Source organism: Marmota monax, unplaced genomic scaffold, assembly GCF_021218885.2.
Source record: "Marmota monax isolate L192 unplaced genomic scaffold, Marmota_monax_Labrador192_F-V1.1 WCK01_AAM20220418_F8-fsc00012, whole genome shotgun sequence".
In the NCBI taxonomy this organism is placed as follows: domain Eukaryota; kingdom Metazoa; phylum Chordata; class Mammalia; order Rodentia; family Sciuridae; genus Marmota; species Marmota monax.
In genome coordinates this window covers 9,139,061-9,160,765 of record NW_026695227.1, presented here as the reverse complement: position 1 = coordinate 9,160,765, position 21,705 = coordinate 9,139,061, and the positions used below count along the sequence as shown (strand labels likewise).

The 21,705-nt window shown below is 33.3% G+C and overlaps 1 protein-coding gene across 3 annotated transcripts in view; it reads right to left on the bottom strand.

Moving 5' to 3' along the window:
* Pyroxd1 (pyridine nucleotide-disulphide oxidoreductase domain 1) overlaps nucleotides 1–21,705 on the bottom strand; it is a 57,212-nt gene that overhangs the window by 30,310 nt on the left and 5,197 nt on the right. For all 3 annotated transcript variants that reach the window (XM_058576294.1, XM_046436229.2, XM_046436228.2), the window contains 8 exons: nucleotides 14,886–15,005; nucleotides 11,931–12,059; nucleotides 9,833–9,906; nucleotides 6,993–7,153; nucleotides 6,029–6,129; nucleotides 3,609–3,744; nucleotides 2,302–2,414; nucleotides 1,394–1,516 (listed from right to left, as the gene is read on the bottom strand). In XM_058576294.1, the coding sequence (XP_058432277.1) occupies nucleotides 1,394–1,516; nucleotides 2,302–2,414; nucleotides 3,609–3,744; nucleotides 6,029–6,129; nucleotides 6,993–7,153; nucleotides 9,833–9,906; nucleotides 11,931–12,059; nucleotides 14,886–15,005 (957 nt within the window). The remainder of the gene's footprint in view (nucleotides 1–1,393; nucleotides 1,517–2,301; nucleotides 2,415–3,608; nucleotides 3,745–6,028; nucleotides 6,130–6,992; nucleotides 7,154–9,832; nucleotides 9,907–11,930; nucleotides 12,060–14,885; nucleotides 15,006–21,705) is intronic.

The window sequence follows — 21,705 nt, the reverse complement described above, 5'->3', positions numbered from 1 at the left end:
GGTGCACACCTGTAATCCTAGCATCTCTAGAGGCTTGAGGCAGGAGGACTGTGAGTTCAAAGATAGCCTCAGCAAAAGCAGTCCCTAACTCACTGAGACCCTATCTCTAAAATAAAATAGAAATAGGGCTGGAGTTGTGGCTCAGTGGTCAATTTTAATCCCCAGTACCACCCCCCGCCAAAAAAAAATTGTAACAGTTATACCACAAAAAATGACAAAGGATGATGGAGAAAACTGAAAAGCTATGTTGAAAACGAGAAGACTGACACCAGTACTGATGTCTCTATTCTACATTAAATAAAAAAATGACACTGCCTCTTCAAATATGCAGTGCTTTCCCACTACATTACACCCTATAGTTAATCTGAATGAATAATAGCTCTAACCAAGAACTTGTCTTTTTAACTAAGGTTCTTTTATCTGTAATATGTCTCTTATCTTTACCCCTTCTAACATAACCTCCTTGTGTTTTTAATTATCTTCCTCTAGTATTATTATTCTCCCATTAGAAGGAAATAGGCTAGGGTGTGAGGAAAGGAGGAAGTGCAGAGCCAGTTGGGAGTTGTTAGGTGGAGGAAAGCAATTCACTATAAGAAAATTCATAGTAATGATTACCATAATAGAGTTACCAGGAATAGGAGGCTTTATGTAATCTATGATCTGAGTCATTTTCATTGTTTAAATTAAAAGCTCTGCTATGGTTGTGACTATATGGTTGTGACTAGCCACATGTAGCTTTTAAATATAATTAAGAGTAAATAAAACCAAAAAGTTAAGTTCCTCAGTCATATCAGCTATACTTAAAAGTACTCATGTGACATGTGCTTCTAGGGGCTGTCAGATTAGACAGTACAGAATTACTGAACAGAATTATAGAATTTCCATCACAGAAAGTACTATTGGACAGAACTGATAGGCATATGAAAATGAAAAAAATACTAGCCCATAATTTCTTTTAAATTAAAAAATATCTCAGCTTGAGCTTTGAAGTCAGACCTGGATTCTAAGGCTGACTCTGGCTCACTCTACTGATATTCTCAACTTCATACCCCTTCTTAGTAGACATCCCAGGAGTGAATGGAGATGGAAACATCTGCTACACTGAACTGTGTGAGGCTTGATGTGAGAATAAAGTGGTGAAACAACAGTTGTTCAATAAAACTATGTAAAAGGAAAAGAAAATAGATATCTCAATCTACTATTGTATAACTTACCAAAAAGGGGGAAAAATCTAGTTTTATTTTTTTAACATCAGAAAATGACTGTGATATAATAAGAGTCCTCCTTAAAGTAGAAAAGCTGGAAAATTAAAAAGTTGGACTTGTTGATAGCAACTGATTTATTTTCAAGTGCATTATCTAACAAAAACAAATGACCATAAATGCAAGCTTACCTGCTGCCAGACTGGGCTAGGTTGCCAAGAGGCAGTGCAGATGTCACCTGCAGCATAGATATCAGGAAGGGATGTGTGCATATGGTCATTCACTTTCAGGCCACCATCTTCTCCTAGTTCAAACTAAAAATGTTCCTTATAAGCAATAAGTGTTGAGAAAAATGAAACAAGTTTTTCATTCTAAAGTAAAAGACCAAGTGAAATTTTTACTCCTTGGTGTGCTGATCTTTAATGAGAAAGTGAAAAACAGCTGCCAAATTTAGACACCTAAGCTGAATTTCCAGGGATCAAATTCCTACTAAATACAGAATCAGAAAAAAATTCTCAGAATTTCAACATCAAAAATATTTAATAATCATATGACTATACCACCCATAATTACAGAAACATTCCTGTTTTTATAAGCTTTTGCTGCATAGCAATCAGTAAATAATTAAAAAAGAGTCTATAAAATTCACATTTGAGAATTCATAGGAGATGTTAGTCTCTTTTTTTTTTTTTTTTTTTTTTTTTTTAAAGAGAGAGAGAGAGAGAGAATTTTAACATTTATTTTTTAGTTTTTGGCAGACACAACATCTCTGTTTGTATGTGGTGCTGAGGATCGAACCTGGGCCGCACGCATGCCAGGCGAGCGCGCTACCGCTTGAGCCACATCCCCAGCCCAGATGTTAGTCTCTTACTAACGTTTAGATAAATTGTATGTTATGTACCTTGATGACATTATGCTGCTACTAAGTATTTTAAACAATAAAGAATACTGTAAATCAAAGCTTGGCTATAAACCAAACTGTTTTCAGCCATCTTAAGTTATATGTTAATACTAAACAATTTTTCATGCTTGAGAGGAAATCTTCATAAAAGTTAATACTTTAAAAATAATCATAGTTGAACCAAAAATTTAATCTTACATTGTTACCACTGAGAAAAGGTTCTATATTTGGTGTAACTCCTGTAGCACTGACAATGAAGTCACAGCCGTATATCTTTTCATTGGTCAATTCCACATACACAGGCCACATCTCTTTTTAAAAAAAAAAAAAAAAAAACAACTTTATTCTCAGATATAATCACCAGCAATTATTCACAGTATTACATGAATATAACAACTAGAAATGAAGAAGAAAGAGGGCTGGGGTTGTAGCTTGGTGGTAGAGTGCTTGCCTAGCACATGTGAGATACTGGGTTTGATCTTCAGCACCACATAAAAATAAAGATATTGTGTCCTCTACAACAAAAAATGGAAAAGGAAAAAGAAAGAGGGAAATGAGTTTAGAATAACACCTTGAATAATTTTTATAAGGTATTTTTTTATAAGGTACGTCATCTTTTTTGGGGTATAATTACAAAAAACATGGCATTCTACATGTTTTCCTTCAAACTTGGACATACACATTTTAGCTTCCGAGATCGGGAGCGTTCAGGGTGGTATGGCCGTAGACGACATAGACATTTTAACAAAGTAAATTTAACTGATAATCACTTTATAAATTATTTCCTTGAAAATTTTCATAAATATTTTATACTGTTTGATCCAAGTAGTTTATTTTTTTAAATTTTTTTAATATTTATTTTTTTTTTAGTTTTTTTCGGCGGACATAACATCTTTGTATGTGGTGCTGAGGATCGAACCCGGGCCGCACGCATGCCAGGCGAGCGCGCTACCACTTGAGCCACATCCCCAGCCCCCCAACTAGTTTATTCTTCAGTGTTTTTCTTCATAGTACATAGTTCATCTTGAACATTACCTTTTCCTATGGAAAAACTGAAAAGAATTTGGAGCAGGAGATTTATATAATCATATATTTCTTCAAATAATGCACAAGAGTGTAGAATAGTAGTTTTCATGGGAATGTGGAATAGGACATAGAAAATCTATATCCTATTCCTAAATACAGAAATTTTCAATCCGATTAAGGGAAGTCACTTTACCTCAACTAACTTTAGGATTTAAAAAAAAATTTATTTGTAATATGATTTGTTTTGAGCTGTAATATATTGATTAACTCGTTGAGCTGAGACAGTCCAAGCACTGTGTAAAATTTAAAGCCTTATATAATTTATTAGAAATATTAAAGAATAAGTAGTGAAATGAAATGACTTAATGTTATTCAATTATGGCTTTATTTTTTACTTAAATTTTATATGGAAATCTCAAGTTTTAAAATATAAGACAGCAAGACTGTATTCCTTTAAAATAAGTGGTTATATATTTTACCTTTATCACTTTTAATTGATTCATTATGATGGTCTCTTGGGAAAGTACAGGACTTTTTCTTTAGAATTCTAAATTCTTCCTGAAGATAGATTTTCTTTACTTCACACATAGTTTCAATATGAATTTTACGAGAAAACTAGAAGTAAAAAGAAAAAAAAAGGTTACTCTAATACTTCAAGAAAATAACTTGTGTTACTGAAGACGAAGAAAATAACTACAATACACTTGCAGAAACATAGAGGGGAAAAACAATACTTAGATATGAATTACTCTGGATACCCCTAAAAAACCTCTCCATTTTTGTGCATAAGAGGAATGAGCAGAAATGCATTCAGTACTTTAAAGAGACCTAGCATTTGCACTGGCAAATAGAATGGAGGGGATGCTTTTCATTCTTAGCCGGATAATTACACATGCATAGTTTAAAAATTAGAATAGTAACAGACTATAAAAACTTCTTCAGAAAAATTCCAGAACCTAGCACTTTACTAGTCCTAGGTAAATAGTAGATATTCAGTAGAAGTTTATTGAACTGTATTATTGTGTTAAAAAAACAATCGTAGGATCTAAGAGTACAGAAAGAAATGATTCTGTATAATCCCATCCTCCAAATTAAGTATACCATGTAGCCAGACCCTCTTACTTATCCAAAGCTGAAAAAATTGCTTTAAAGAAATCAGAGAGTTATTAAGAACTCTATGCATACTCCTTTTAAAATATGACAGCTTTTTAACAACTGTCAAACATTTAAAATAGTTAATGAAAAATAGCAAGTAATCTGCTTATCCAATTAGGATAATAAGTGAATGTGTTTGAACCTATCTAACAAACTTCTTTTTCGAGTTTTCTACTTTTTTAAAAATTATTTTTATTTATATATGACAGCAGAATGCATTACAATTCTTATTACACATATAGAGCACAATTTTTCTGATTGTATACAAAGTATATTCACACCAATTCGTGTCTTCATACATGCACTTTGGATAATGATCATCATGTTCTACCATTATTTCTGACCCCATGGCTCCTTCCTTCCCCTCTAACACCTCTGCCCTACGTAGAGTTCCTCTATTCCTCCCATACTCCCCCTCCCTTTGCCACTAAGAATCAGCATCCTTATATCAAAGAAAACAATTGGCATTTGTTTTTTTGGGATTGGCTAACCTCACTTAGCATTATCTTCTCTAACTCCATCCATTTACCTGCAAATGCCATGATTTTATTCTCTTTTATTGCAGAGTAATATTCCATTGTGTATATATGCCACAGTTTTTTTATTCATTCATCTAATGAAGGGCATCTAGGTTGGTTCCACAGTTTAGCTATTGTGAATTGTTCTGCTATAAACATTGATGTGGCTGTGTCCTTGCAGTATGCTGTTTTTAAGTCCTTTGGGTATAGACCCACGAGAGAGATAGCTGGGTCAAATGGTGGTTTCATTCCCAGTTTTCCAAGAAATCTCCATACTGCTTTCCATATTGGCTGCACCAGTTTGTAGTCCCACCAGCAGTGTATGAATGTACCTTTTTCCCCACATCCTTGCCAACACTTACTGTTGATTGTATTCATAATAGCTGCCATTCTGACTGGAGTGAGATGAAATCTTAGAGTGGTTTTGATTTGCATTTCTCTAATTGCTAGTGATGATGAACATTTTTTTCACATATTTGTTGACTGATTGTATATCATCTTCTGAGAAGTGTCTGTTCAGGTTCCTGGCCCATTTATTGATTGGGTTATTTATTTTTTCAGTGTTTTAACTTTTTGAGTTCTTTGTATAACCTAGATATTAGTGCTCTATTTGATGTGTGAGGGGTAAAAATTTGCTCCCAAGATGTAGGATAGTTATTCACCTCACAGATTGTTTTTATTTTTATTTTTTTTGCTGAGAAGAAACTTCTTAGTTTGAGTCTATTCCATTTATTGATTCTTGGTTTTAATTCTTGTGCTATAGGAGTCTTATTAAGGAAGTTGGGGCCTAATCCCATATGATGGAGATTAGGGCCTACTTTTTCTTCTATTAGACGCAGGGTCTCTGGTTTTATTTCTAAGTCCTTGAAGCATTTTGAGTTGAGTTTTGTGGATGGTGAGAGATAGGGTTATCTAACAAACTTTATAAGTGTACTAGAAGTATCTGAAGTGATCTTGAAGAAAAGATTAAAAGAGGACAGGTGTGTTCAGTGTAATCAGGGTTTGGAAATTTCTATCCCTTCAGAGTTAAGAGGAAGACTGAGAGTTGGATAAATTTCATATTCACCTATCTTTGGTGGGCATCTAGGCCAAATGGCTTTGAGTCCTTTCCTAGCACTATGGATTTATAAAGTAAAGTGACCTACCAATTCTTTGGCTAACGTTAACAAATGGCTCATGAATCTAACATTGCATTTAAATATATTTAGCCAGTGTATGACACATACCTCTTTTGTTCCTTTAAGACTCAACCCTTCATGCCAGTCTGGTCCCAAGGCACTGCCTACATTATCGGCATTAACTTTGGTTCTTGCTTCTTTTTTCTTTCCTGAAAAAATGAACTCAGATGATTTACAAATTGCCAGGCAGAAAATTATGCCTGTGTTCTGAAACTTTAGGCAGTGTATGATTCTCATTCGTGACTAAACTAAGCATTAATCATTTAATTCTTTTTAATATTGTTTGGTTTATACCTATAAAATGGATAATCCTTCCATTAAGTATTGTGTATAAATAACACTTGATGTATTTTTTTGGATATTACATACCAAATAATTTGAAGGGTAAGAAAATTAGTTGTCAGATTTTCAAATTTTATGAACTTTTAAGAACTCCAAAACGTACAAATTTTTTGTTTTGAATTTTATGTCAGAATTTTTTTTTCCTTTTTTTTTTTTTTTGAGAGAGAGAGAGAGAGAGAGAGAGAGAGAGAGAGAGAGAGAGAATTTTTTAAATATTTATTTTTTATTTTATTTTATTTTTTTTCCGGCGGACACAACATCTTTGTTTGTATGTGGTGTTGAGGATCAAACCCGGGCCGCACGCGTGCCAGGCGAGCGCACTACCGCTTGAGCCACATCCCCAGCCCAGAATTTTTTTAAAAAACTATTAAACAACAGCAATAACAACAAAAATTGTGATGTTTGTACCTGTGGTATTTTTAGAAAATTACCTTGGGTACTGCCCTATAGCATCTGTTTGCAAAGAGGCAAATGGGCTGGTTTATTTAATTCATTCTAAATTTCTCAATTGTATATATGTTTTAGAAAATCTGAAAACTTCATGTAAAGATACAGGAATAAATATCCATAGTCTTATATACCAAATATATGTTGCTAAAATTTTATAGCCCTTTTGTGTATAGTTAAAAAAATTCCATATGAGAATTAATGAACTAGATGGCATACATACCTTCAGTTGTATATCTAGTTCTTTTATGTGCAATTTTAGTCTCTGGTTTTTCAGAAATGAGTTTGGAAGTCAAAAATTCTGCAGCTCCTACATCAAAGAAAGTATTCCCAATAGCTTTATCTTTAATGGCCCAAATAACTTCACAGCCTTCAATTTCATATCTGAAACAAATATTAAGGTTATCTGACATAATTTCAAAGGTCCAAGGAGAAATCTCTGTATCTGCAAATAACAATTATCTTTTAAAGCAAAAGTAACAAACATTTTTAGACAAATTTGGAAAGACTGATTATAAAGAGTAACATAATACACTTTAAGGATAATAAAAATACTATAAATAGTTGCATACGGTGGTATATTCCTGAAATCCCAGTGACTGAAAACTGAGGCAGGAGAATTGCAAATTTGAGACTAGTCTCAGCAATCTGGCAATGCCCTAAGAAACTCAGCAAGACCTTGTCTCAAAATAAAAATAAAAAGGGTAGGAGATGTAGCTCTGTGGTAAAGTGCCCCTGGGTTCAATCCAAAAGCAAAACAAAAGAATACTAAATATATGTACTTAACATTAAGAAAAATTTTATTACAATGAATATCATTTCAGAGTGTTCAAGTTTTATGCAACTGTCCTCCAGATGTACACAAGGTTTTGTTCATCTGGTTATAGTGCAATCAATAATGGATAGATGATAAATAGCTACAGTATTGGGAATAGTTAACTTCTTTGGAAACATTTTTAATGGTTCAAACAAAATGCCATTTTAATCTCTTAGACTGGTATAATGTAACACAGGTTATGTGACTTTTCAAGACTAATAATAACCATGTAATAGAAAAGACAAGATATTTTTAGTACATCATACTCCTGGTCACATGCTATTCATGTTTTTTTTTGACATACTGGAAAGAAGCCCTTTGCCTTATCCAGTGTTACTTTATTTTTCCTACTCTCCAATGCTAACATTTAGTCACTAAATTTTAGATTACTGGGAGAAAATTCTATTTTATGTTGCTTAGGTCAGACATTGCTCATTAGCAGAAAATGGAATACATACCTATTTGATAATTTTGCTCAATTTACATATAGTCATATAGTTATCATGAAATGCTTTCCTTTTTATAAATGAGAAATTTATAGTTTTTCATATCTTAATATAGCAGTATAAAAACATCAGCGTAGTTTAATATACTTATGATTGACTTGCAGGCCACAGTTATTTTAAGTAATCACCACAAAGTAGTCCTGAACTTGCTCTTCCTCAGCCTCTAATCTTCTCCTAACCCAAATTGAGGTCTCATCAAGATATACAAGCTTGAAAGTATCACACATAGATGAAATACTTTTATTTTTAAAACCACTCAAAAAATAGACAATAGCGTGGTATCACAGTTTAGTAAAATTGTGAAAAACTGTTTGAAAAGAATTAATCTGTACTTGGAAAGAAGAAACAGATAATAAGGGGATACTGATGAACAAAATTAGTGTTAGCCTCTGTGGACACAGATGGTATTAAAGAGTAGAAAGGGTTTACATATGTCATTTTTCATCCTGAGAGACAGAGAACTAATCATTCAATGGATCTAAACACAGAATAGCAATACTTGTGACCATTCTTAAGCTGTCAAATAGCTTACTGTGTGTAAAATTATGTTTTATCCATGTTTATAGTCTTCATTCTTCAACATAAAGAAAATGATAAAAGATTAAATGTTGGAGACTATAAACATTTTGGAACATAAAAAAGCTTTTAAATGTAAATTATAATAATTATTATATGATACTTTTGGTGACAGCTGATGAAGATTATCTGTCACTTGTACAAACAATTTGAAGCCCCTTCTACATCTGTGCCTCTCCCCACATGGCTTGAATTTTGGTTACTACTCTAGAATTTTCTCTGCATTTTTTCTATACAATGACAGAAACTTCCTACCATAATAATGATTGTACCTCTAATACTTAAGTTATTGCTGAACTCTTATAGGCTTCCAATGGGATTGATCATCCTAAAAAGACAAGGGCAAAAACTATTCTAAGAGTTGGAGTGGATGCATAAGCGAAGGCAGGCTTGGCATATTCCTTATTTTTATTCAAGTTTTTCCTTCTGTGGTTTGACCCAACTTTCTGGCCCAAAAGAGATCTAGACTATGTATGTTAGCCACCTACTGAAAGATAAAAATCACAAGGAAAGTGAACCAGTGTTCTGCAGTTCACAATAGGCTATTTCTCAACATTTTTTTTTGAACTTGAAATATCATCTTAAAATGAAAATATTACCTGCCCCCCCCCCCCAACAAACAAACAAAACTAAGAATTGGGAGGACCACATCTTTGTTGTTGGGGTGGTGGTGGTGACTGAACCCAGGGCTTTGCATATGCAAGGCAAGCACTCTACCAACTGAGCTATATCCCTAGCTCTGGGAGTACCATGTCTTATAATAGTAGTCACTACTACTGTTATTGGGTTTCACTGGCCAGACAGGTAACAAATTAAATGAGTGAAGGAGGGTGGGTATAAGCAATAAAAAGTGTATAGGCCATGAAATTTCTTAGGTGTATACATGTAAATTATTTTTATACGCAGGACATAGTTATAAAGCACATCTATGCATCAAAACTTCCCAGCCACCAGTTTATGAGCCCTTCAGACCAAAAACATTCCCAAACCTTTTATGTTTTGTGAGGAAATTTCTGCAGAGATGGGTTCCATAAGAACTATTTTTTTTTCCTTGAAAACACTGAAAAATAGTTATGTTTATCTTTGATTTTCAGGGTATGCTTTCTGCTAATAATCATATGAACCACAGAGCAATTCTTAAATAATATTTAAAAACATACTTACACTAACTCAAGTGCAATACCACCATTTCCTATGATCATTATTCTTTTAGCTTTAGTAAGCTGTTTCTGAAATTCCTATATAAAAAAGAAAATAATAAGACAGTGTTTTGAAATAGTGGACAATACCTGAAGCAAGAGGCTTTACTGATAATATTCTAAAAAATGTGTTTTATCAAATTTATAAAGGAACAATAAAATAAATCTCACTTCCCTATACTACCAGAATATTATCCTCTCAATTATTACAATGTTCCCCTTTGTTTCATTCCAAGCTGCCTTTGTAGCAAGGCCTATCCTGATTTTTCTTGCCTTTTATGTCACTGTATGTGAAGTACTTCAGAATTTCAGCAAGAGGTATTGTCTAGGTTACCACATTTCCAACTGTTTGACCAAATCAATTTTTATTCTTTTTATCTAGCCTCTCAGTGGACCTGTTTCCTTAGAGTCTCTCAATATTAAAATTTTCAGGAATGAGAAGCATAACAACATAGTGGTTAAGAGAACAGGCTGTAGAGTCACTGGCTTTAGCAGTTCCTAACTGGATGACCTGGGGTAAAATGCTTAACCACTATGCCTTAGGTTTCTCAACTCTAAATGGAAATAAGTGATTATATCCCTTAATATTTCTGAAGGACTGTTTATATGACGTGATAAAGCTATTAGGAGTAGCAGACATGTAATACTGTCTAACAATTATTGAAAAATGTATTTACCATTATAGGAGAACTACTTGACCCCCCCTCCAAAAAAAAGAGACTTATGTTCAGCTTGGAGAAGTCAGTGGCCGTTCCTCTGGACTTTTCAGAAGTACAGACTTGTCTTATTGCTTCAGAATCACATCTGAGCAAAAAAAATTTCTCTTCCTATTATCTAACTTACCATTGTTATTAAATTGGCCCCCAAATTTAGTGTTCACTAAAAATTACTTTTTAAAAATTATACTGTAGAAAAAAACAGAAGCTAAGTTTAGTTTGTTCTTCATTGAGGATATTGCAATTTAAGAAAGGTTTATAAAGAGCACTAGACATAGAGATGAAAGGCATGAGTTTAAACTATACATATGTTAAACCTGAAGTATAACAGATGTTGTACTTCTACTTTTTATCTGTTCTAAAGTAAAAATCTCAGTGTTCTCTTTGTAAACCACTCTGCCAGGTAGTTCCCTCCTGATATTATAAATGCTTTCCTTTGTCTTTCATCCCAAGCTACCTTTGAAACAAAGGCTTTCCTGAATATCAAGATTTTCATGAGAATTCAATGTATGTTCATGTGTGCTGTTCAATATCTGTGATGTATACGTATGTTCATGTATGTTGAAGACCTACCTAAAACAGTTCCAAGCTCAAATTCTGATAGTATGAACCTAAACTATTTATTAGAGGATAATCATAGATAATGTTTTTTTCCTAAATTCCTAATTAAAAGTAGGCTGAAAGAAAACAGCAATTTTAATGAAGTTAAAATGTTACGTAAGTGCAAAATCATAACAGGAGCAGTAATCTTGGGAATTACAAAGTATTGGCATGAAACCAGGAAGAGCTTCTTGGTAACAATAAATAAATTACCAAAAAAAGTTGCACATATAAACATTTCACGTTCTTGGATGGTTTATCCTTGTTCGGGGGAATAGCAATAAACCAACCAAGCCATAAACCTTTATCAGTTCCATGATTTCATACCAAAGAAATTATGAATATTAATTTCTTTGCTGAGCAATAAGATCACAAATTTAAGATATGCAATACCTTTTTGGAAAAAGATTGTTAAATATTGTTTAGGTTGCAAATCAAATGTTCCCAAACTGGAGTAATTGATATGTGTGCAATGTAAGCTATACCATTCAGCACAGGCACTATATCTAAACTATGTGATAGCCAAACAAATATAGGACATTAGACTGAACTAAAACATAAGATAAATTATCAACAAAAAACAAACTAAAGTTGGCAATAATAAAACATTATAATCATTCTGGTTTATGAGAAATCTTCCTTCTGAGTTTAAAATTTAACATTATGCATGGAACACTATGGTTCAGATGTTGAAAAGTCTAAGGAAACTTCATGTTCCCTTCCTATGACCCAACCTTAAAATATTACCTGAGCACTGTCTGTATCACGAATTCCTAATACATAAGGATTTCCTTCACATATCAATTTTGGTTTAGCTCCAGCACACAGGCAGAGTTTTTTGTACACATGCTGACTGCCATCTTCTGTGAATATGCACTGTAAGTACACACAGCAATGAAAGGAAGAAGAGAAACATACATGAGTACAATTTCACTTAAAAATTAAAACTTTAATAAGACAAAAGCAAAATAACATAATATGGTTGCCTCTTGGTGGCACTCAATTCTTAGTTATAGCAATTACAAAACTAAGCATAAGCCTATATTCTCTAATTAAGTGATTTCTAATTAGTTTAGTGTCATAAATCATTTTGAAGATCTGATGAAAATCATTCTCTTGCCTCTGGAATTTTTAAAAAAGTACATCCACACAAGTTCTGCAATAAAATTTCAGGGACTCTCATAATGTCTGGAAAGGTAGGTTAACCTCAGATTAAAAACTAAACTTGATAAAGAACTTTAAAACTGAGCATTTTGATCAGTTTTTTATCATGGGAATAGGTCATGGTGAAAATTCTTTTATTCTCAGTGGAAGTTACTGTAATATCTAGTGATTCTAATCCTATCATACCTTAATATCTGATATGGGTTCAGGGAAGGAGTATGTGGTATAGGAGGTTATAATGTGTCTTTTTAATCTAAAAATATGAGATGTGCTAAAAAATTGCTTAAATACAATAATAACAACTTTTAGCAAACTAAATGTTTTGAGAGATTACATTTTAATACAATTGAAAAACATGTTAACCTCAATTTTGCAGGCATTGGCTTTGAAGTTTTTTATATTAATTTTTCATAATATCAGTGAGTCTAAAAATACGTATTAAAGATTCACTATTTTGTTCCTTAGTACTGAATGAAAATGTAATTCTAGGAGGTTAGAAAGCAGATATAAGTGCATACTATTACGAGAAATGCTTGACTTTGGAGGTTTTCATTTGTGCTATACATTTAATTTATAAAACTTAGCAAATCATTCAAATATTTATTACCCATAAAGATATTTATTACCCAATTTAACTCTTCATCTGCATAAAAACACATAAAACCACAATCCAACCAAATATAATCCATATGGAAATATTATACAAGTCTTCCTTCAGATAATCTGGTTAGAGTTTTATCTGACAGAAATAGAATTTATACTGGGAGGCTGAGATAGGAGGATCCCAAGTTCAAGGCCAGCCTCAGCAACTTGGCGAGGCCCTAAGCAATTGAGTGAGACCCTGTCTCAAAATTTTAAAAATAATAAAATATAATATTATATTGTAGCCACCGATCAAACTTGAAAAATTAATTTATCTACTATAAAGACAAACATCACAAAAACATTTTTCATTAGCTACTGCTAAATTTTTGGAAGTAGACATGAAAATAAAACACTATTTCTAATTCACTAAGGAAGGAACAGGATGATGGATAAGAATGAAGATATGTATCACACGTATCATACTTTTCAAATAGTAGTGGGAGGCACTAATATATAAATTCTTGTTTTTGAGAATCCACTCAGTTTGCAAAACAACTTGACATGGATGTTATCTGGAATATGTACTACCATTAAATGTATTAGAAACTTACTTCAGTTTTAGAATTCGTATTTTAAATTTTTTTTCTCCTAAAACTCAGTATTCCTAACTTTCTTTATATGGAATTATTTGCATTTCACCCATTTTATAGCTGAAATAGTTACAAACCCCATTTACTATTTGCCTAAAGTTCATCTGAGGATATTTTCAATCATCTGACAACATCCTTTCTTGAGACTGCCTTACTTATTCTCATGTGCAAGGGGTTACTGAGTCCTGCTGAATATATAGTAGAAATATCTCTTAAATTTGGGACATGTTTTCTAGCTACCTTGTCCCTGTCTTAACTCAGGACTTACATCATTTTGTATGAGTGCAATTGCCTATTAATATGGTTGTTGGCTACCAGTCTTGGCTCCACCTCAGTTCATCTTGGACATTATTGTAGATATGTCTTACTAAAAATTATTTAAAGTTTTTCTACTTTTACAATTTTGACTGAATATAAAATAAATTCAACTTCTTGCCATGATATAAAAAGCTCTTCACAATCCAGCCTTGATTGCCATTTTCTTTTATTTACTCATATCCTAAGTCCTTTAACATCCACACTATTTCTTTTTCCTTCCTCTTTTTCCTTCTTTTGGCTCTTTGAACATTGATTTACTCTTCCTAGAATGACCTTTTCTACCTGAAAAACCCTCACCCATCTTTTAAAACCTAGCTCAAATATATTACTCCCTCTGTGAAGTTTTCCTAAAACTTAGTATCAGAGCTTCAATAGTATTTTTAGGATTGTTTTTTTTACATACATAATAGGCATGTCTATACTGTATATGATACATAGTAGGTATGTCTATATTCTCTATGATACTGACAGCTTAGAGGAGCTAAGCTTGTATTATTCCTAGTATATCCTTGTATCTAATGCAGTACTTCAAAAACATTTTATAAACAGTAATGAAATTTGAAATGTAGAAACTGAAACGACACACTCACTATATAATTACAACAAAATTTTCATAAGTGTTACTTTTCTTTCTTTTTTAAATTTAATCTTTGCAGTACATGAGATCAAACCCTTGGGTGCTTTACCGCTGAGCTACATTCCCAGCTCTTTTTACTTTTTGAGTCAGGGTCTCACTAAGTTGCCCAGATGGCTCTTTTGAACTTGCAATTGTCCTGCCTTAGCCTTCTGAGTAACTGGAAATCCAGGCGTGTGCCACCACACCTGGCCAAAAGTGTAAATTTTTTAATAATGGAAATAAATACCTCTAAACTTTACATTTTAGGGATTTAAATGATGGTGCAATGGAAGTGGGGTAAAAAGAAGACAGTCAAAACCTCACCAAGATTTAACAGTAGAAAAATAACTTTTAATGAAAGTATCTTACATGTTCTTCACTCTTCAGTTGCTTTACTCCAGATTCTAAAACCTTAATGTTGGGGAAACGATTTTCTAACATGGTACTTGGTTGTTCTTCAACATCAAATTCTTCCAAAATTTTAGAAACCTTTATTATATTGAAAGGTAAAAAGAAAAAAAAAAGTATATTTTTAAAAAGATGTTTTGTTTTAAGAATATTAATAAAATACTTTCATTTTTAAAATACACAATTACTTCATGTTCTTAAAACAAGAAAGTTGGCCAACTGCATTGTTATGGTTTGGATCTTACATGTCTCCCAAAGGCCCACATGCTAAAGGTTTGGTCCCAGCCTCCGGCATAACAGGGAGGTGGTGGAACTTTTAGGAGGTGGAGCCTAGTGGAAGGAAGTCAGATAATCAGGGGCATGCCTTGAAGAGGATATTTAGATTCTATCCCCTTTTCTTTGCTTCCCAGCTTCCATGAAGTGAAGAGCTGTGCTTCAGCACATGCTTTCCACCATGATGTTCTAGTTTACCACAGGCCTAGAAACACTGGCAATGGACTGAGACATCTGAATCTGAGACAAAACAAATATTTCTTACTTTTTAAGTTGATTATCTCAGGTATTTGTCACAGTAATGGAAAAACTGATTAATACATGCATTATAAACAGTGAAAAGAGGATGAGGCTCTCTCTGTATTTTAAGACTTGAACTCAAACATCAGTTCTGACACTTCTAAGTGTTAGTTTCTTGGCTTATAAAAAGACAGCTAACAGTATATACTTTTCCATAGTTTAAACCAGCATCTTATCTATTTCTTTATTCTTCTAGCTTTTATATTCTACTTACCAGCTAAACTTATTGTGACATATTCTTTGTATTCTTCTTTCCTGTTCTTGAAGATCATCAACATTCTCTCAAACTCACTATTTTTCCTATCCAGCTAAGATTCTAAAGTGGATCATTTCATCTTTTGTCCTAACCCTTTACTTCTTTGCTATTTTATCCTTAACCATTAATTATCCTGAAAACCCATCATAAATTAAACTACCTAGTTTTTCTAGTTCTTACCTAGTTTGCTGTGGAGGAACAAAACAATCTTGAGGATTGGAATTTGACCTCAGCTGCTCTTTAAACAATGCCTGGAAATCCTACACTATATGGCCTGTGTATTCTTACACTTTTTGGTCTCAAAAAATACTTTTATTTTCTTTAAATACTTACAAATTATTGAGAACCTCAAAGAATTTTTGAGTATTTATTTATTTTTTATTATTAGTTGTTCAAAACATTACAAAGCTCTTGACATATCATATTTCATACATTTGATTCAAGCATATTATGAACTCCCATTTTTACCCCGAATACATATTGCAGATTCACACTGGTTACACATCCACTTTTTTACATACTCCCATACTAGTGTCTGTTGTATTCTGCTGCCTTTCCTATCCTCTACTATCCCCCCTCCCCTCCCCTCCCCTCCCCTCCCATCTTCTCTCTCTACCCCATCTACTGTAATTCATTTCTGTCCCTTGTTTTTTTCCCCTTTCCCCTCACTTCCTCTTATATGTAATTTTGTATAACAATGAGGGTCTCCTTCCTTTACCATGCAATTTCCCTTCTCTCTCTCTTTCCCTTCCCCCTCTGGTCCCTGTTTAATGGTGATCTTCTTCTCATGCTCTTCCTCCCTATTCTGTTCTTAGTTGCTCTCCTTATATCAAAGATGACATTTGGCATTTGTTTTTTGGGGATTGGCTAGCTTCACTTGGCATAATCTGCTCTAATGCCATCCATTTCCCTGCAAATTCCATGATTTTTGTCATTTTTTAGTGCATAATAATACTCCATTGTGTATAAATGCCACATTTTTTTTTTTTATCCATTCATCTATTGAAGGGCATCTAGGTTGGTTCCACAGTCTAGCTATGGTAAATTGTGCTGCTATGAACATCGTTGTAGCAGTATCCCTATAGTACGCTCTTTAAGGTCTTCAGGGAATAGTCCAAGAAGGGGAATAGCTGGGTCAAATGGTGGTTCCATTCCCAGCTTTCCAAGGAATCTCCATACTGCTTTCCAAATTGGCCGCACCAATTTGCAGCCCCACCAGCAATGTACAAGTGTACCCTTTTCCCCACATCCTCGCCAGCACTTGTTGTTGTTTGACTTCATAATGGCTGCCAATCTTACTGGAGTGAGATGGTATCTTAGGGTGGTTTTGATTTGCATTTCTCTGACTGCTAGAGATGGTGAGCATTTTTTCATGTACTTGTTGATTGATTGTATGTCCTCCTCTGAGAAGTGTCTGTTCAGGTCCTTGGCCCATTTGTTGATTGCGTTTGTTATCTTATTGTTTAATTTTTTGAGTTCTTTGTATACTCTGGATATTAGGGCTCTATCTGAAGTGTGAGGAGTAAAAATTTGTTCCCAGGATGTAGGCTCCCTATTTACCTCTCTTATTGTTTCTCTTGCTGAGAAAAAAACTTTTTAGTTTAAGTAAGTCCCATTTGTTGATTCTTGTTATTAACTCTTGTGCTATGGGTGTCCTATTAAGGAATTTGGAGCCCAACCCCACAATATGTAGATCGGAGCCAACTTTTTCTTCTATCAGATGCAGTCTGTGATTTGATATCAAGCTCCTTGATCCATTTTGAGTTAACTTTTGTGCATGGTGAGAGAAGGGGATTGTTTCATTTTGTTGCATATGGATTTCCAGTTTTCCCAGCACCATTTGTTGAAGATGCTATCCTTCCTCCATTGCATGCTTTTAGCCCCTTTATCAAATATAAGATAGTTGTAACTTTGTGGACTAGTCTCTGTGTCCTCTATTCTGTACCATTGGTCCACCCGCCTGTTTTGGTACCAGTACCATGCTGTTTTTGTTACTATTGCTCTGTAGTATAGTTTGAAATCTGGTATCACTATGCCGCCTGATTCACACTTCCTGCTTAGAGTTGCTTTTGCTATTCTGGGTCTTTTATTTTTCCATATGCATTTCATGATTGCTTTATCTATTTCTACAAGAAATGCCATTGGGATTTTGATTGGCATTGCATTGAACCTATAGAGAACTTTTGGTAATATCGCCATTTTGATGATGTTAGTTCTGCCTATCCATGAACAGGGTATATTTTTCCATCTTCTAAGATCTTTTTCTATTTCTCTCTTTAGGGTTCTGTAGTTTTCATTATATAAATCTTTCACCTCTTTTGTTAGGTTGATTCCCAAGTATTTTATTTTTTTTGAGGATACTGTGAATGGGGTGTTTTTCCTCATTTCCATTTCAGAAGTTTTGTCGCTGATATACAGAAATGCCTTTGATTTGTGCGTGTTGATTTTATATCCTGCCACTTTGCTGAATTCATTTATTAATTCTAGTAGTCTCTTTGTAGACCCTTTTGGGTCTGCTAGGTATAGAATCATGTCATCTGCAAATAGTGATAATTTAAGTTTTTCTTTTCCTATTTTTATGCCTTTAATTTCTTTCGTCTAATTGCTCTGGCCAGTGTTTCGAGAACTATATTGAATAGAAGTGGTGATAGAGGGCATCCCTGTCTTGTTCCAGATTGTATGAATTACACAGATCAATATTTGCCACATTAGAAATTAAAGCTGAAAAAATTTCTAAGTATTTCTTAATTCATGTAAAAGCAAGCATAATAAATCTAATACTTGTTAAAATGATATATTTTTAAATGAAAAATGACCATATTTTCCAAAACAAATTGAGAAAAATACACTGTTTTTTTGAAAATCTCATTAATGTCTGGCTTAATAGAAGATGGCTTCTCTTCTGCTTCTGTATTCAAACTGCTGTCTACATTCTTCCTCTAACTCAGACTGTTGTAATAAATTGCCAAAGTTCAAACCAGAGTTGACATACATAAAGATAATTAGGCTTTATACAAATATGTTGCATTTTCAGATAATATATTCTTTTATGATGTTACACAAAAGCATCAAGTGATGGTTTTTTGATGAAAAGCTGCAATGTAGAATTTGAAACCATATCATATTATTTTTCACACTCTCTTATTCTGAAATCCACTGGCCTCGCCTGCATTTTGAATGGTTCTTGTAACATCATGCACTGGTAATTTGAACAATACTATAGTTCAATTATATCATGTCATTAGAAAAAAATCATCTAATCACAAAGGACGACAAAAAGAAAGGAAGAAGATCTATAAAACAGCCAGAAAACAATTATCAAAATGGCAACAGTAAATCCTTATTTGTCGATATTCACTTGAAAATAAAATAGGCTAAACTCTCAAAAAAAATTTTTTTTTGAGTGGCTTTAGTTTAAACAAAGACCCAAATATATGCCGCCTATAAGAGACTCACTGCACCTATAAGGACACATAGATTTAAAGTGAAAGGATAAAAAAAGATTTCAAGCAAATGGCAAGCAAGAGATAGGATAGGAGGAGCTATACTTAGATAAAATAAACTTTAAGTCAAAAACCAAAAACAAGACAAAAGTAATTATTTAATAATAAAGTAGTCAATTCACCAGACTATAACAATATATTTTTTTTTTGTGTGTGTGTGTGTGTGTGTGTGTGTGTTTTTCCCCAACTGGAGCACTTAAATTTATAAAGCAAATATAGTTGGCCCTCTGTATCCACAGGTTCCACATATGTAGGTCTAACTGATTGCCAACAGAAAATATTTTTTTAAAAAACTCTGTTATGTACATATAAAGACTTTTTCTTCTCATTATTCCTGAAGAAATACACTGAAACATCCATTTACATTGTTATTAGGTATTATAAATAATCTAGAGATGATATAAAGTATATAGGAGAGTATACATCGGTTACATGAAACTATTATACCATTTTATTATATAAGGAACTTCAGAATATGTGGAAGATCCTGGCACCATTTCATTGCAAATATTGAGGGCTGAAGAAAGAGACTGCAATACAAAAATAGTAGGCCTCTTCAACATCACTTTCACAGTAGCAGATAGATTACTTAGATAGAAATCAATAAGAAAATACTGAAGTGAACTACATCAAATGGATCTAATTGACATATACAGAACATTTTATCCAACAGCAAAACAGTACACATTCTCAAATGCATGCAGAACATTCTACAGGACAGATCAAAAGATAGGCACAAAATAGAAAGACTACAATAGTATCAAGCATCTTTTCCAACTACAACAGTAAGAATCTAAAAATCAGTAACAGAAGGAATTTTGAAAAATTAGCATGCTCTTAAAGAAACACAAGGTCAGAGAAGAAATTTAAGGGAAAATTAAAAAATATCTTGGGACAAATGAAAATGGAAACACAACTTATCAACCTTTATGGGATACAGCAAAAGCATTGCTAACAGCAAGTTAACAGCAATAAATACCTACATATAAAAAAAAAAATTCCCCAATAAATCAATGTAATACCCAAAGAAAAGAGAAAGTCCTTTGGATATAGATGGAGAAGTGGATAGCTGGGTCAAATGGTGGTTTCATTGCAAGTTTTGTAAGGTATCTCCATTCTGCTTTCCAGAATGGCTGCACCAATTTGCAGTCCCACGAGCAATGTATGAGTGTACCTTTTCCCGCACATCCTCACCAACACTTACTGTTGCTTGTATTCTTGATAACTGCCATTCTGACTGGAGTGAGATTAAATTTTAAGAATAATCTTTATTTGCATTTATATAATTACTAAAGATGTTGAAAGTTTTTTCATATATTTGTCGATCGATTGTATATCTTCTTCTGAGAAGCATCTGTTCACTTCCTTAGCCCATTTACAGACTGGGTTATTTGGGGGTTTTTTTTGTGTTAAATTTTTTGAGTTCTTTTTATATCCTAGAGATTATAACCAAAGGACTTAAAATCAGAATATTACAGTGACACAGCCACATTAATGTTTATAGCAGCTCAATTCACAATAACTAAACTGTGGAACCAATCTAGATGCCCTGCAGTAGATGAATGGATAAAGAAACTGTGTTATTTATATATGCACAATGGAATATTACTGAACCTTAAAGAAAAATGAAATGATGGCATTTGCTGGTAAATGGATGGAACTGGAGAATATCATTCTAAGTAAGTAGCCAATCTCAAAAAACCAAAGGCCAAATGTTTTCTCTGATAAGTAGATGCTGATCCAAAATGGGGGTGGGGAGGGCATGGGAAGAATGGAGGAACTTTGGTTTGGGCAGAGGGGAATGAGGAGAGGGAAGGGGTTATGGGGGTAGGAAAGACGGTGGAATAAGAAGGACATCATTACCCTAGGAACATGTATGATTGCACAAATGGTATGACTCTACATTATGTACAACCAGAGAAATGAAAAGTTGTGCTCCATTTGTGTACAATGAGTTGAAATGCATTTTGCTGTCATGTATAACTAATTAGAATTAACAAAAATTTAAAAATAAAATTAAAAAAGGAAAGAGAAAAACAAGAACAAACTAAGCCTGAAATTGGGAGATTTCAGGAACTAATAAGAATCAGAGCAGAAAAAAGAAAAAGAAAAAAAAAATAAACAGAGACTAGGAGAATAATGAAAAAGATCAACAAAACTAAAAGTTGGCTTTTAATTATAAAATATATGCAGAATTGACAAACCTTTAGCTAGACTAAGAAGAGAGAGAAGGCTCAAATAAAAAATATGAAATAAAATCGGAGGCCTTATAACTGATACCTGTAAATACAGAGGATCAAAAGACAGTATTATATAAATAATTGACCCACCAACAAACTGGACAACCTAGGAGTAGATAAATATTTTTAGACACATACAACCTACTAAGAAAAAATCATGAAGAAATAGAAAATGATTGAATCAGCAATGAAAAATCTCCCATCAAAGA